Consider the following 16147-nt stretch of genomic DNA (forward strand, 5'->3'; position numbering starts at 1 on the left):
AAGAGTATGTACTATTTTTATTAATTTTGTTCTGTAACTTGAAAGGTTATCGCGGTTCGTCCTGACCAATGGAATGGCTACGTAAAGTTTTTTGTGGTTTTTTTATATTGTAACACCTCAGTTTAGCAGAGAAACTGAGTAATACTTTAGCTGAGTTTCTCAGTTAAAGTATTTCTCAGGAGGAGTATTTAAAAGTCCTCCTGAGAAATATTTCACATTTGTAGATGGTGCATGTGTTGTATTGCCTTTCCTCATCAATCCACAATAATATTTTTATTTTCGATGCAATAACTACTGAAGAATTTATTGCAATTTTTACAATTTTAAACAAAATTAATAATTTGACATTGAAAATCAGAAAATACCCAGCGCTACATCAGAATCGAATGTAATCAAATGTACTATAAATAATTTCATATGAAGTTTTACTGTAATATTAAACGTATTTGTATTTAATATAAGTTTATTTTATATTTTCATTATTTCAAAAGTTCTATTTAATGTTTAAACAACAAATTTTTATATCTTTGTGTAAAAGTTCAAATTGAAATGTCTAAACATCCTTTATTTTTACTTGGTTTAGACTATATTGTAAAATACAAATATTATAAGGAAATAATTGTACTTTTAAAATGTATATTAANATTCAATACCTCCAATTACCAATAAAGCACGTAATAATAAATATACATCAAAATCTTTAATGAAACCAAGATGAAAAACCAAACATTTTGTAGAAGCAAACATATCCAAAGCACTATAATTCAATAAAAAACAGCTCACTCAAAAACTCACCAACACTGACGAACGTCGGAAGCGCCCCCCCCAAAACAGTTAAAACAAAATATTTAATAATTATTTAGTAACATGTAAGCTTGTATTTACATTATAATCTACAAAGTTTTTTGTGTAGAGGTAAAACTTGGGCATAGATAATTACATTAGTCATTTTTATTTAATTATTTAGAGTTTTTAAGCAAGGAAAAAATTTTAAGACAGATAAAGCCTTCATTTTGTTCACCCTGTTTGAAGCTTAATAACTCCTACCGCTTTTTGTCATTAATTTCTGAAATTTCGCAGGGAGGTTTGTTCGTTAGTGGAATTAACGCTATTAAATTTTTTTCTGTTTAAAGGTCGAGGAAGTAGGCAAATAATGGGTGATGAATGTATCTTTAGTAGGGTCGGACTTAATGACGATTTTACTCGTTATTAGCATTTATAATTTTTTTTATAAAACAAATTCCTACTTTCAAAATTAAGCTTTTTTCCATTTTATAAGTTAAAAATATAAAAAGTTTTCTTTATAAAATATGATAACAAATGATGCCACCAAAATTTTAAATGATGCCGGAAAAGTTAAGCAACTCGTTGCTGGTTAATTGTCTTTTTCTTGTAACAAATCCGGCTTTACTCGGAAATATGTGTTACTTTATGTATCTTACGTTTCATTTATTATTATTATATTTAACCTCACTGATGCCAAATACTTCTCACTGTACCACATAATACCCGAAAACGTTTTACTGTTCAATCTACGCTTCATATTCAATGAGATTCGGTTTACTATTTTGAGTATTTATTATTCGTTTCGTATATTACAAATAATTTCAATTATTAATCTTCTTTAGAACAATGGAGTTTGTATCTCTTAAATATAAACTGGTCATATACATAGAGATGTCGACTTCTGTAATTATAAAAGACAATATTACGTTTTAAATCCAAATTAGTTGTAGGTAAATTTAATGTAATTTTTCGATTTTTCCTTTCGTATATATCCTGCAATAAATCAATTTTCTGCTCCTTGATGTCGACGCAGTAAATCCTGCCAAATGTAATCAATATATTTTCTGTTCTACATTCGTGAAAATTTACAGACTTGCTGAAGACAATTTCTAAACTCCGTGGATCAATTTTTAACAGATGATAATATATTTTTGAATCAGAATAATTTGTTTCGTACATTGCCCAAAGATAATTCTCCTCTGGAAAAAACAATACAAAAGACAAAAATAGACTTGTTTGAAATAAGTCAGGAGTCACATTTCCTGACGTCAATTCGTTTGTCTCGAAATTGTATTTCGCAAATTTTCTTTCTTGTTTATGTCGACTGAAATAGCTTCTATTGTAAACAGTGCCGAAAAAGCCAATATTTTCATTTAAAGTATAATTCTTGAGAAATTCATATTCGTTTTTTGTATTAAATCTATATTCTGTGACATTGTTATAATTTGTAGAAAAATCTCTTAAGAAAATAGTAAATTCCTTTTCGGTTTCCTCTTGAAGTGGATCCATCATTAAAAAGAAAGGTTTACCCCTAAAATCCTCTGGTATTTGAAAAGTTTATAGATTTTCAATTTTCTCAAATACACAATCTGAAAATAAAAAATGTCATTTATGTAATATATATTGTAATTCGAATTTTTATAATACTATCGTTACAAACTATCTGAGAAAAACACACTTGTGACGCTTAACGTTACGTTTTATAAGCAACGTTAGACTAGTTCACAATGGATTTTTGTTAGTGAACATAAAGCATTTCTATATACTACTATAAGTAGTAGAATTATAAAGCAAACCCATTATCGCTATGTAAAATGTTAAATAACTTTGTATGTAATATTGTAAAACAATTGAACAGGCTGATGTATAAAAAATATTCTGAAAGTAAAATTTCGCAACATTCATATACTTTCCCTTTTCATTACATTCCCGGCTGTTATATACGGTATATCAGAGGGAGAGTTTGAGAATCGGTCAAAAATTAACCTCAACGTTTTACATTTTTAGACTTAAGACACCTTGCAATGTCGAGAAGTGAAAAAAGTTTGGAGTAATTTCTGTATGCATGGGACATGATGGAGGTTGTATGTATCTTCAGTAGGATCCGACTTAATGACGATTTTACTCGACAATTTACAATTCCTTTTATAAAATTCATCCCTACCCTCAAAACAAATTCTTACTAATTTATTACCTTTTAATGGAACGTTTTCTATCGGTCGTTCAAAATCGCCTCGCTCTCCTTTCTGTCCCTTTTCTCCTGTAACAAATCAATTTTTTAATATGTATAAACTACATAAAACTGTACACGTAGCACTAAGTAAATAAATTAAATATACAGTTAGTGCTATTGAACCAAAATGTAGTGTTAATTGAAGACACCAGACAATGAAATTCTAATACTTCCAGATATAAAATACTGTCCCAATTTTTGAAATTTTTAAATTAAATGAAATGGTTGAAAGCTTTTTGTACAATTACGACAATACATCATTTTGATGTAATTAAATGTATAAAGCGAAAGGAGATTAGGTTTTGGGTAACTATCATATTTTGCCTAATCTAACACCAGGAAGCAATCTTCTACTGGACAACAGTGGAGGGTATAGCGGCTAAGCACTCTGAGTATATGTAGCCAGACGTTAAAGTGGGTTGTCAATAGGAGATATTCGTTAGAGCTAAAGGATTGGGCTGAATTCGGATGATGGTGAAACTGAGATTTAAAAGTGTCCAGATTTACAACGATGGATGCCAAGTAGGTTCCACGTGCTGCGTTTTTTCTGATATACTTTTAATGTATAGTGATTAACCAAATTGAACGAAGATGTCGTTTTCCACGAAGTACTGGTGGCCTGTTCGGGGGGTGTCCCAGTAGATCCTACAACATCCGGATCTGGAGCCGGTAACGGTTTACTCTCACCGTCATTGTCACTTCAGGTTTGAGCGACAGGTATCACAAATATAGGTTGGTACCAGAGATCAGAATTAAGGTACTGAGGACGAAACTTGAGGAATGCGTTGATTATTGGTTTTGAGGACACATTGGCTTTCCGATCAACCAGTCAATGATCATTTCTAAATTAGACGGTTGAACCTCTAGCCAGTTAAATAACAAACAGTGTACTGCAACAACCAAGACACACTGACAAAAGTCTAAACTCAAAGCTCAGTAGTTAGATAGACCTACTTTTTCGTGCCTAAAGTTGGCCCAACTCCTGTAAGTTGTAATTAGCTATTGACCCAAATATCGACCCGACACGAAAATTTATAATCCTTATGGCGTACCTCTGTTTCACAGAAGTTTGCGCCTCTATTAGTTCTTACTTTTTGTCAATTAATTTCTTAGCAAACGCTTCTGAAATATAGATTAAATTATAAATACAGTACATAAAAGAAAAAAACTAGTCAAGTTTAAAAATGTGGAAAAAATTCAAAATACAACAATAAATTGCCAATAAGTTGAATATCAACTTATTGTATTAAATGTCAAAATACAACATTGAACACTGACTATTTTTCATTCTTAACATTTAAAAATTATTTTACAGTTTCTTTATTTCTTCTATATCTTATAAAATATAGTATATCCTTCTTGAAATCACAAAGAACACTTTCTTCTAGTTTTTTTTTTTTACCACCAGTTCACATAATATCCTGATACCAAACTTCCCATTGGGACTTCTCCTTTTTGCCTGTATGGCTAGACATTAAATGTAAAATATGATTCATAACATACCAGACTAGCCAGCTCTATCACCTCATTGTAATGAACCAAATCCGGGTTCTTGCTGAGCATAAATTCTAAAAATGCTTCCATGCAAGATTCGTTTTAATAGGATATAAGCTTTTATAGTTTAATTCGGTCTCTATCTCATCGTAAATTAACATTAGATTTTGAATCTCTTTAACCACAACTCCGGGATACTGTGCCACTAATTGACTGTACTCGAGCTGAGAGGTGAAACATTTATGTAACCGTTTTTACAACATAAAATTTGATCTTCTGCACTTTTCTACTGTAAGATTTAAATCTTTACCTTCCTTGTGGGTTTTGGCTAACGCAAATAATCTAGGCATTCCATGCCTTGGACTCCTGACAATTTTTAAGGAAAGGTAACACAGTAAGTAGTGAGTCTTGTACTTTTAAGTTTCTTCACTCTTTTATCGATGTTCTCGATAGTTTTTGTATCAACCCGTTCGCACTCTGTTTTTTTAAATGTAATCCGCCAAAGCAAAATTTGTTATAAGTCTGTCTTCTGATGTTTGCCAACGTCTTGCTTTTGCCTGCCCTTGTTGCAACCAAAACGTTTTCCCTTAGATAATGTTTTGTTAGTTTAATGTCCATGTTTGTGCTGTTTCCTTTCCTTTAACCTCATGGCCTTTAATGACAATTTTTCATCTGACGTATTCTTTTTCTAATGAATGTAGTCCAGCGATTCTTCTTTCAATTTCTTGAATCGAGGTTTCCCAAAAATTTGAATTTTCCGGGACAAAGTTTTGCCTTTTTTTAGAGCCTCTTTCATCTTTGTCGGAACCTCTGTTTAGTCACAAAGAATGATGCTGAAAAATCGGCCTTAGCTATTCTTGTTGTTACTTTCTTAATGATCCATTTTATTTTTCTAATATATATATTTCTTAAATTCCTATAAACTGGATCTGTCAGCCCAACTATTCCTTTGTTGATTTCTACTAACTTTTCCGAATCATTATTGTATACATTATTTTCATTTGAAAAATAATATGTTAAAAGACACAAGCAACTTATTTTACAACGAACAATCATGAGAATCCAATTAATCTAATTTACCTTTAATACCAGGTATTCCATCATCTCCGTTTAATCCTGGTATACCAGCAATTCCAGGAAAACCTTCACAAAAACCATGGTATTATAGACAATATAATAAAAATAGCTACATTAATTTTCTTATTTTCAACCTGGAAGTCCTTGTTTTCCTCTTTCACCTTACAACAAATATTAAAGAAAATATATATAAATAAAATGTTGAAATGAAATATATATAAATGAAATGAAATGAAAAGATATGTGCATTTCATTTCCCAATATAAAATTATGGGATTCGTATATTTCTATTTACCTTTAATACCAGGTGTTCCATCGTCTCCCTTTCGTCCTAGTATGCCATCACGTCCAGGAAAACGTATATGTAACCATGATATTGTGAATAAACAGTATAATGAAACTATCTATATTTTATATTAATTATTTTAATTTATTTACCCGTTAGACCTGGAAATCCCGGTGGCCCAATTTTACCTTGTTCGCCGTGTTTTCCGGGTATTCCTTCAGATCCTTTTTCTCCTTGAATACCGTCGATTCCCGGAATTCCTGGAAATCCTAGATTTCCTTTTTTCACATTACCAAACATAAACGTAACGTTAAAAGATATTAATCTTTAATGCCATCGTTTCTTTTTGATCCAGGAAACGTTCATAAAACCATGATATTGTGAACAGACAATTTAATGAAACTATCTATATTTTATATTAATTAATTTATTTACCCTTTTGACCTGGAATTCCTGGAAATCCTGGTTCTCCTTTTTCACCTCACCAAACATAAATGAAACGTAGAAAAATAGATATGTTCATTCAATTTCTCAATATAAAATTATGAAATTCGTATGTTAATACAGTATTTACCTTTAATGCCATCGTTTCCCTTTGGTCCTAGAAAACGTTCATAAAACCATGATATTGTGAACAGACAATTTAATGAAACTATCTATATTTTATATTAATTAATTAAATTTATTTACCCGGTAGACCTGGAACTCCCTGTGGCCCAATTGGACCTTGTTCGCCGTGTTTTCCGGGTATTCCTTCAGATCCTTTTTCTCCTTTAATACCGTCGTTTCCTGAAATTCCTGGAAATCCTGGTTCTCCTTTTTCACCTTACCAAATATAAATGAAACGTTGAAAGATATGTTCATTTAATTTTCCGGTATTAAATTATGGGATTCGTATATTTCTATTTACCTTTAATACCAGGTGATCCATCGTTTCCCCATCGTCCTGGTATGCCAGCACCTCCTGGAAAACGTATATGTAACCATGATATTGTGAATAAAAATATACGAGAATAATCTTAAAAGTAAATTCTCCTGTTTTTTTAAAAAATACAAAAAAACTTTTATTTTTAATAACGTTTACGAAATTTTAAAACTTGTACCTTTATCTATTTTTTTACATAATCGCCACTTCGATCAATGCATCTTTGTAGGCGCTGTAACAGTTTTTGTAGGCCCATGTAATACCAAGTCGCCGCTTTGTCATGTCAATTCGATTGAAATTTATCGTTAATTGGTGGAAGTGTATGACGAGTGGTGCATGGATGTCAGAAATTTTGAAAGTGGTGTAGAGAGTTTGCAGTGATCGTACTGAGACCTTCACGACGAAGAAAGAAGAGGGTGTGTCAATTTTCAAGGTGAGAGTCATGACGGTTGAGCAAACCATGAGTGAAAAACAGCGAATAACTCTGAATGATCTTCGCATTTTAGTTTCTAGAGGTTCTCGAAGCACCGTTTATAGGATTTTAAAGGAAAAGTCGCAATATCGAAAAATGTGCGTAAGACGAGTCCATAAATTGGCAGCAAGACTGTAAGAATGGGCATACAAATATTGCCACAGAGCATACAAAAGTGCATCGAACGAAATGGCCATTATGTAGATAAATACATAAATGATTAAGCTATAAGACGATGTAAACATTATTGAAAAAGGGCGTTTCTTTGTATTTTCTAAATAGTACGAAACATCATTTTAAAATTACCCTCGTAACAAAATTAACTACATCAATTATTTTAATTTATATACCCGGTACACCTGGAAATCCTGATTCTCCTTTTTCACATTACCAATATAAATAAAACGTTGAAAGATATGTTCGATTAATTTTATAATATAAAATTATGAAATTCGTATGTTACTACAGTATATATCTTTAATGCTATCGTCTCCCTTTGCTCCAGGATAACGTTCATAAAACCATTATTTTGTGAATAGACAATATAATGAAACTATCTATGTTTTATATTAATTACTTTAATTTATTTACCCTTTTGACCTGGAATTCCTGGAAATCCTAGTTCTCCTTTTTCACCTTACCAAACATAAATGAAACGTAAAAAGATATGTTAATTTAATTTTTCAATATAAAATTATTAAATTTGTATGTTAATACAGTATTTACCTTTAATGCCATCGTTTCCCTTTGGTCCTAGAAACGTTCATAAAACCATGATATTGTAAACAGACAATACTGTATAATAAAAGTATCTATATCCATTTTTTATATTAATTGTTTTAATTTCTTTACCCGTTAGACCTGGAACTCCCGGTGGCCCAATTGGACCTTGTTCGCCGTGTTTTCCGGGTATTCCTTCAGATCCTTTTTCTCCTTGAATACCGTCGATTCCCGGAATTCCTGGAAATCCTAGATTTCCTTTTTTCACATTACCAAACATAAACGTAACGTTGAAAGATATGTNTTTGTCGGAACCTCTATTTAGTCCCAAAGAATGATGCTGAAAAGTAGTCCTTAGCTAATCTTGTTGTTACTTTTTTATTGATCCATTTATTTTTCTAATATATCTTTTTCTTAAATTCCTATGAACTGGATCTGTCAGCCCAACTATTCCTTTGTTGATTTCTACTAGCTTTTCCGAATCATCATTGTATACATTATCTTCATTTAAAAAATAATATGTTAAAAGACACAAGCAACTTATTTTACAACGAACAATCATAAGTATCCAATTAATCAATTTACCTTTAATTTCAGGTATTCCATCATCTCCGTTTAAACCTGGTATACCAGCAATTCCAGGAAAACCTTCACAAAACAATGGTATTATAAATAGACAATATAATAAAAATAGCTACATTAATTTTCTTATTTTTAACCTGGAAGTCCTTGTTTTTCTCTTTCACCTTACAACAAATAATAAAAAAAAATTATATATAAATGAAATGTTAAAAAATATGTGCATTTCATTTTCCAATATAAAATTATGGAATTCGTATATTTCGATTTACCTTTAATACCAGGTGTTCCATCGTTTCCCCTTCGTCCTGGTATGCCATCACGTCCAGGAAAACGTATATGTAACCATGATATTGTGAATAAACAGTATAATGAAACTATCTATATTTTATATTAATTACTTTAATTTATTTACCCTTTAGACCTGGAATTCCTGGAAATCCTGGTTCTCCTTTTTCACCTTACCAAACATAAATGAAACGTAGAAAGATATGTTCATTTAATTTTCCGGTATTAAATTATGGGATTCGTATATTTCTATTTACCTTTAATACCAGGTGTTCCATCGTCTCCCTTTCGTCCTGGTATGCCATCACGTCAGGAAAACGTATATGTAACCATGACATTGTGAATAAACGATATAATGCAACTATCTAAATTTTATATTAATTACTTTAATTTATTTACCCTTTAGACCTGGAATTCCTGGAAATCCTGGTTCTCCTTTTTCACCTTACCAAACATAAATGAAACGTAGAAAAATAGATATGTTCATTAAATTTTTCAATATAAAATTATGAGATTCGTATGTTAATACAGCATTTACCTTTAATGCCATCGTTTCCCTTTGCTTTTAAAAAAGGTTAATAAAACCATTATTTCGTGAATAGACAATACTGTATAATAAAAGTATCTATATCCATTTTTTATATTAATTGTTTTAATTTCTTTACCCGTTAGACCTGGAACTCCCGGTGGCCCAATTGGACCTTGTTCGCCTTGTTTTCCGGGTATTCCTTCAGTTCCTTTTTCTCCTCCAATGCCTTCTTTTCCCGGGATTTCTTGATTTCCTCTCTCACCTTTCATCATAAATTTTTTAATATATTCGTTCGACCTGGAATTCCCGGTGGCCCAATTAGACCTTGTTCGCCGTGTTTTCCGGGTATTCCTTCAGTTCCTTTTTCTCCTCCAATGCCTTCTTTTCCCGGGATTCCTTGATTTCCTCTCTCACCTTTTATCATAAATTTTGTAAAGTTATTATTTAATACAAAACGAGTATTTTATTTTAATAGTTATCTTAGGTAAAAGTGAAATTAATTGAAGTAATTTATGTATAATTTTAAATATACAGGGTCGTTCATATAGAAATAGTTGTAATAATAAATTAAATTTAAGAGCATAACAAAAAATATTCAGCAATTATTTATTGTGATATGATCACGATGCTAAGCTGAAATTTTTAATCCTACTATTATTCATTTTACTCTGTCGAGTATTTTTTTTTATAAATTTATGGTAATTTAAAGTAAATTTTTCAAAATGAAAATTACTTTTTTAATTTAGTTGTTAATATCAAAGTCACTGTTTAAACTTAGCTTACAAAGAAGTATTTATACAAAAAAAGAAACATTACTTGGGTCAATACTTTTGTTATTTTATGTGAGTTGCAAAAGCGAAATTCTTTATTTACCTTTATCTCCTTTGTTTCCTTTCAGTCCAGATTCACCTTTTTGTCCTTTTTCTCCAACTAAAAATCATTTCGATTGAAATAAAACAAGATATTATATCGTTTTACTTTTTTATTTCAATAATTAATGAATTAAAAAATACCTCCGTGTCCTGGACTATTTTCCTGTACTAAACCAATAGTTTTTCGGACGAACTTCTCAAGAGATGATAGCTAATTTTATATTTAAAACCTTATTTAAATACATCAAACTCTGACCAGTTAAGGATGTTAAATGTTTTAATTGCTTATTGTGTACCTATACTTAAAATATTTATTTAAAGCAGTGCTCATTTAACCAGAAAAAATAGATATTAAAAATTGATTAAGAAATATATTATAATAGAATTACTTTAATGCAATAATTTCCAGTTGATTCGTGTGTACCGTGTTCTGATCTCCATTGTTCCTCAACCAAGATTTCGCATTCTTCTTGGCTTTCGTTCAAACTACGTCTTTTTCTGAATTGCTGTTCTCGGATTTTCTCCAATTTCGTTAATTTCTCTTTTAATTTCCAGACTTCTTGTTTATAATATCGAATTTCTCGTGTAATGAAAGCTAATTAATAAATGTAAAACAAAATTATAACAGAAAAATGGCAATAGAAGATCAAATAAATAATAGGTAAACAAAAACGAAAATAAACGTATTGGTAAAACGTACTTGTTTTTGTTATTAAATTAATTAGTTTGCATCGGGTTTTAAGTTATTTTAATCCATGCGTTTAATTATATTCCATTATATAATTAAAAATTTTATGTTCCTATTATGCTTATGATGTTGTATGTTTCTGTACAAACCCCTGACTGATTACTTAATTGCTTAAGTGTTAGATATAAAACTCCTAACCTCTGGACCGTGTATCGAATGGTTAAGATGTCGGACTATTGAAGTATTTTCGCACTGTTGCTGGGTTTTTCATAAAACAATTTCACTAAAAAGTGCATTTCAGAGAGGTCATGGCTACTTCAATTAATCGGCAGTAATACATACGACATTGCAGATGCTGATGCAGTTTTATACTTAAAATATCGTCTATAGCATATACGCATACAATGATAAGGAAAATACTAAAATAAGATAAATTCTTTCATATTGTACTGTTACAGTCAAAACCCATTTTAGTTAGAACGCGTTTTAACTAGTTGAAACTAGTTCATACTAAATGTCTTTGTTAAAACCCGTTTAGTCTAGTTAAAACTAGTTTTAACTCAAATTCATTTTTGACTAGCAGTAAATTCTAGTTAATTTACTGCTGTACATGTTTTGATTTTAGATAAAACTAGTTTTAACTTTTAACATCAGTTAAAACTAATTTTAGCTACATAAATATGTTTGGGGGAAATAAATAATGTATTCGGCTTAAGATGCCTAACATTTTGCTTATGAAAGAAATTACAGCTCAAATTCGGGTTTAGGAGCCCTCTAATGAAAATATCATACTCTGGAGTATGTCTTTCAAATAAAAGTTTGGAGTTTATTTTAAAAAATTGTATACTCTGTTTGCAATGACGACTTTTTCACTGTCTGGCATTTTAAGCATCTAACCCTAAGTATCCGGGTGAGATGCCAAATGCCATTAGGGTAAGATAACAAATATAATTGCATAAAATTAATTTTTGAATTTTTTAACCAAATTTAATTTATTGCATATGTAGTACAAAGTACTTCATAGTAAGTATAACAGCACAGTATAAGTATTATTAAGTTTCCGCCCGTTCTAACGTGTTCTATAGCTAGCTGAAAGCTTTTTTCAGTCCAAAAACTTTTTTGAGAAGTCCTTATATAATTTCTATGCATATCCTGCAATAAAACCAGAAAACAAAAGTTTATTAAAAATAGGCATATTGGAAATCAATTAACAAAAAATAGGCACGTTACCCCAAGAAAAATGTGGCATATTTTCCATTTGTTGGGGTAAATTGCCTAGTAGAGTCACTTGCTCCAGCATGTCCGATCGGAATCGACGGTAGCTGACAATGGAAACTTTAGAACCTTAACTACATCACACATTAATTGTTTTTAGCAATTTTTAATAAATTCCATTTTAACTTTTAGTTTAAAATTATTCTAGAAACATTTCACAACAAAAACTTCGTTCTTATCTAGCTTTTATTCTTCTCGGATGTAGAAAATGAAGTAACGTTAGCCAACTACAGCTTTCCGCACTCAATATTGGCCCGACGATTCATCATACAAATACATGACAATATGTGACGTCACCGTTTAAAAATATCAAAAATCAGGCAACTTTCCCCGAATCACTCTATACGTTGCAGTCAAAACCAGTTTTTAGTTAGGATGCGTTTTAACTAGTTAAAACTAGTTTATACTAGATGTCTTTGTTAAAAACCGTTTTGTCTAGTTAAAACCAGAATTTACTGCTACACAAAAATGAATTTGAGTTAAAACTAGTTTTAACTAGACAAAACGAGTTTTAACAAAGACATTCGGTATAAACTAGTTTCAACTAGTTAAAACGCATCCTAACTAAAAACTGGTTTTGACAGTAACAGTACAATTTAATGATTTGCGTTTATAGCACTCTAAATTTTAAAGTGAATCAGAACTCTCCATACATATGTAAAGGGTTGTTTATATGCAAAAATTTAATGTTATAGCAATAAAGTAATTTCGATAGAAACATAAAATATTGTATTTATAATATTCGAAAAGCGAGTAAAATATTATTCAATACATACCTGGTAATTTTTGACAATTATTTTGACATAAGGCATTCACTGCAACGGAAAGTGTCCGAAAATCATTTGCCTGAAAAATTAGATAAATGCGAATATATATAATTTAAATTCTAATTAAAATCTATTTATAAATTGTCATAGTATCAATATCTGTGAAGTGTTTCTGTTTATATATTGACACTGGTCAAAATACAATGCAGAAAATATATCACTTACTCTGACATTTTCTCCAGTCGGACATTTAATATCAATACCCGAGTGGACATCGTTATTAAAGTAACATTCTAATTTCTTTTCGGACAATATGCCTGTCTGTTGTAAGTCCCCTTCGTGATAATGACGGATATAAAAAGAATAGAGTAAAATACCAAGCGCAGCAAGTTGTAAGAAAATCAAAGTGTACACAATCTTGAAGTGGAGATTGAAATTTTTCTGAGAATTTTCGTTCATGATTACGAATATTGCTGTAAAGAAATTGAGAGTAATAAAACATAACACAATAAATTAGATATAATAAATGCGTTTGAAATTATTGAGGTTTGAATTAATAATATATTTAAAACTATAGTATAATTGACAAAATTCCGAACATTATCTCAATTCAGAACAAGCGAAGATTAGATCTACACCAATGCACTAAAGATCTAAATGCTGCTGTCAATGCACTAGAAAATGAAATGGCAATAAGAATTTAGGTTAGGTAGAATTTAGGTTAGGCAACAAGCAGCTATATGAAATCCGTTTGGATCTGTGTAAAATGTGCTGAAGCAGATATTTATAATGGTAAATCTTCCTGATGTCGAAAGTGGTACTTAGTAGTCTTTTGTACTATAGTTGTACATAAGACTAGTAGAAACTACTACAGAAAGAAAGATTTTGTGAAACCTACAATAGATTTTGAAGGATCTTTTAAAATTTAAGCCCAGAAAAGGCAGTGATGTTCTTATATGCATACAGTATTTATGTTTTGTCGTTAAAACAGTTTTGCTTCGAAATATTCAGTAACAAGACACCTGAAGCATTTCATGCATCACTAAAAAATTTTCAGCAAGGAGCCGTCCATAAATTTCGTAAGATATTTTGAGGTGGGTAAGGGTCAATGATTTCTTACGATTTTTTACTAAGGGGCAAGAGGGTAATAGATCTCGTCTTACGTAATATTCTTATTTTTATTTTTTGATCTTATTGAGTGATGGAGTTTTGAATTTGGCTTCGATTTGGCGGTTTCTATTAAGAACGCTCGTTGTACTAACGCCATCTCGTGTGACGTGATAAAATAATAACGCTAGCAGACTCACTTCTTATCATGGGAAATAGGCCGTGAAATAAAAAAAGAGAGTGAGAGAGAAATTTATAAATTGGACAATGATAGATCATATGGTCGACGGTGTCTAGGTTTTCTGTAGAGCAAAAGCGAGAAGCAGTTTCTGCCCTGTTATACATCGCCAGGTAGATTCTAAAATTACCATGCTCAGTTAGTAGTTGAGCAGTAGCAAACGTTAAATCTTTAAGTGGTGATGAGAACTTGCATTTAACACTAGGAAAGTATAGTCTTGTTATTCTACGAGTTATACTGCTCAACCCTTGTTGATTCCCCTTTTACATAGCATTGTCATGAATATAATTTTTAAGGCTACTACGTGAAAGAGGGATGTGAGTGTAGTCCAAGTCAGTGTCCTTTGCAGCTGACTTTGCCTCAAAGTCGGCTTTTTCATTTTCTAGTATGCTTGTATGGCCAGGAACAAATACAAAAGTCATCTTATTTACAAAATTTGTAATATGGTGCTGGATATACGTAATTTTATCGCTATTGCGATTAAGAATTTATAGAGCTTTTAGGACAGACTGAGAATCACTGTAAATGTTGATACACAGTAAATGTTTGTTTGGTAGTTAAGTGTCCTATTGAACAGCTTGGTAGACAGCATTTTCTTCAGCTTGATATGTGGGGGGTATCTGTACCTTCTAACATATTTTGGGCATAATATGTCAGTTTGGAGGAAAATATAGATGCTGGAGACAACACGAAGGGGGCCTTTGGACCCATCTGTGTATATATTAATGTCTGCATGGTTATCCATGGAGGAAGCAAATGACACTAAATGTATTCTGGGAATAACCTTGTTTACAAGTTAATGATCAGAGATAGTAGGGTAATTGCAATGTGGTAGCGTATGAACAGCCGTAGATAGGAGTAGAGACCGTTATTGAGCCCTGATGTTTGTAGTTCTAGTGTAGTAGTTTAGAATATTTTCTACAGTACGTAGTGGCGTAGGAAGGAGCTTTGAAAGTATCAGATGCATTAGTAGAAACAGTTCTGCAACAGTTTGAAATTCTAACGGCAAACTGTCTTTGAAGAGAAAGTAATTTACTTGCTACTGAATTTTTACTAGTTACATAACCCGAGCTGGAGGCCGCATTAAGTAATATTGGTTGTGTTGCTTTATTGTATAGAGTTTTAAAGTTTTATGATTTAGTCCCCAGGTGCACTTAGCACATTTTAGCAGCATTAAGTTTATTTTCTTGGCCTTAGGCAAGGTCAATCGATATTCAATATGGCAATAGAATATGGCAAAAGAATATAGTTTCTCTCTATTCTCCCGATTTATTTTGTATGACGTTTCTGTTTACACGTGCACTAGCTACTCGAGCTGTCAAAGTTTTTTTGCCTCCTTCTGTAAAAGTAAAAATTATATAAAAATAAATATTATGACGTCGATTAATGATAATAATAATAATAAGATTGTTAATAATTAAAAAATAAAGTTTTTAAAATAAATTGTTCATACGAATTTATTAAATTTTCACATATTTAAATTTGTTCACATAAGGTCTTTTATAAATACAGTAAAGCGTCGATTATCCGAATCAATTGGGGACTGGGGTCGTTCGGAAGATTGATATTTCGGATAACCGATTATGCACGGAAAATATATTAATTTATATCATTTTGACATTTTTGTCCGTTGCGTGTCGCTTCGCGTTGAATTTTCGTCAATGTTAAGCCTAACGAAGACTATTGTATCGTTAAAAATTATTTTTTTATTTTGTACGAACAAAATAAATATATTGAAAAATATAAAAACAATAAAAAATTATACTTCAGAAGTTAATTTAGTATCAAAAACGTAAAATATTTGAGTAGCC

General features: G+C 31.0%; 3 protein-coding genes across 3 annotated transcripts in view; all 3 read right to left on the reverse strand.

Annotated features, from left to right (window-relative positions):
* Positions 1-1614: 1614 nt before the first annotated feature.
* LOC111641980 lies at positions 1615-2295 on the reverse strand. The gene has a single exon (XM_023388238.1). It carries the CDS (start codon positions 2293-2295, stop codon positions 1615-1617), a length of 681 nt encoding a protein of 226 aa, XP_023244006.1.
* Positions 1752-9658, reverse strand: LOC111641981 (collagen alpha-2(IV) chain-like). The gene is made up of 15 exons (XM_023388239.1): positions 9526-9658; positions 9399-9422; positions 8126-8251; positions 8000-8026; positions 7865-7909; positions 6787-6840; positions 6567-6701; positions 6451-6477; positions 6312-6356; positions 6029-6154; positions 5886-5921; positions 5725-5751; positions 5594-5656; positions 2981-3046; positions 1752-2375 (listed from the first exon to the last, which is right to left on the reverse strand). Exons 1-15 carry the CDS (start codon positions 9656-9658, stop codon positions 2344-2346), a joined length of 966 nt encoding a protein of 321 aa, XP_023244007.1. The 3' UTR covers positions 1752-2343.
* LOC111641982 (collagen alpha-1(XVII) chain-like) overlaps positions 9658-16147 on the reverse strand; it is a 13769-nt gene continuing 7279 nt past the window's right edge. Inside the window, exons 2-7 of the mRNA XM_023388240.1 lie at positions 13217-13464; positions 13001-13070; positions 10651-10856; positions 10403-10472; positions 10263-10319; positions 9658-9803 (exon numbers count right to left, since the gene is read on the reverse strand). Coding sequence (XP_023244008.1) covers positions 9658-9803; positions 10263-10319; positions 10403-10472; positions 10651-10856; positions 13001-13070; positions 13217-13450 — 783 coding nt within the window. The 5' untranslated portion in view covers positions 13451-13464. The remainder of the gene's footprint in view (positions 9804-10262; positions 10320-10402; positions 10473-10650; positions 10857-13000; positions 13071-13216; positions 13465-16147) is intronic.

Source organism: Centruroides sculpturatus, unplaced genomic scaffold (assembly GCF_000671375.1).
Source record: "Centruroides sculpturatus isolate CEXI.00-Female unplaced genomic scaffold, Cexi_2.0 scaffold113, whole genome shotgun sequence".
NCBI classification, from domain to species: Eukaryota; Metazoa; Arthropoda; class Arachnida; order Scorpiones; family Buthidae; genus Centruroides; species Centruroides sculpturatus.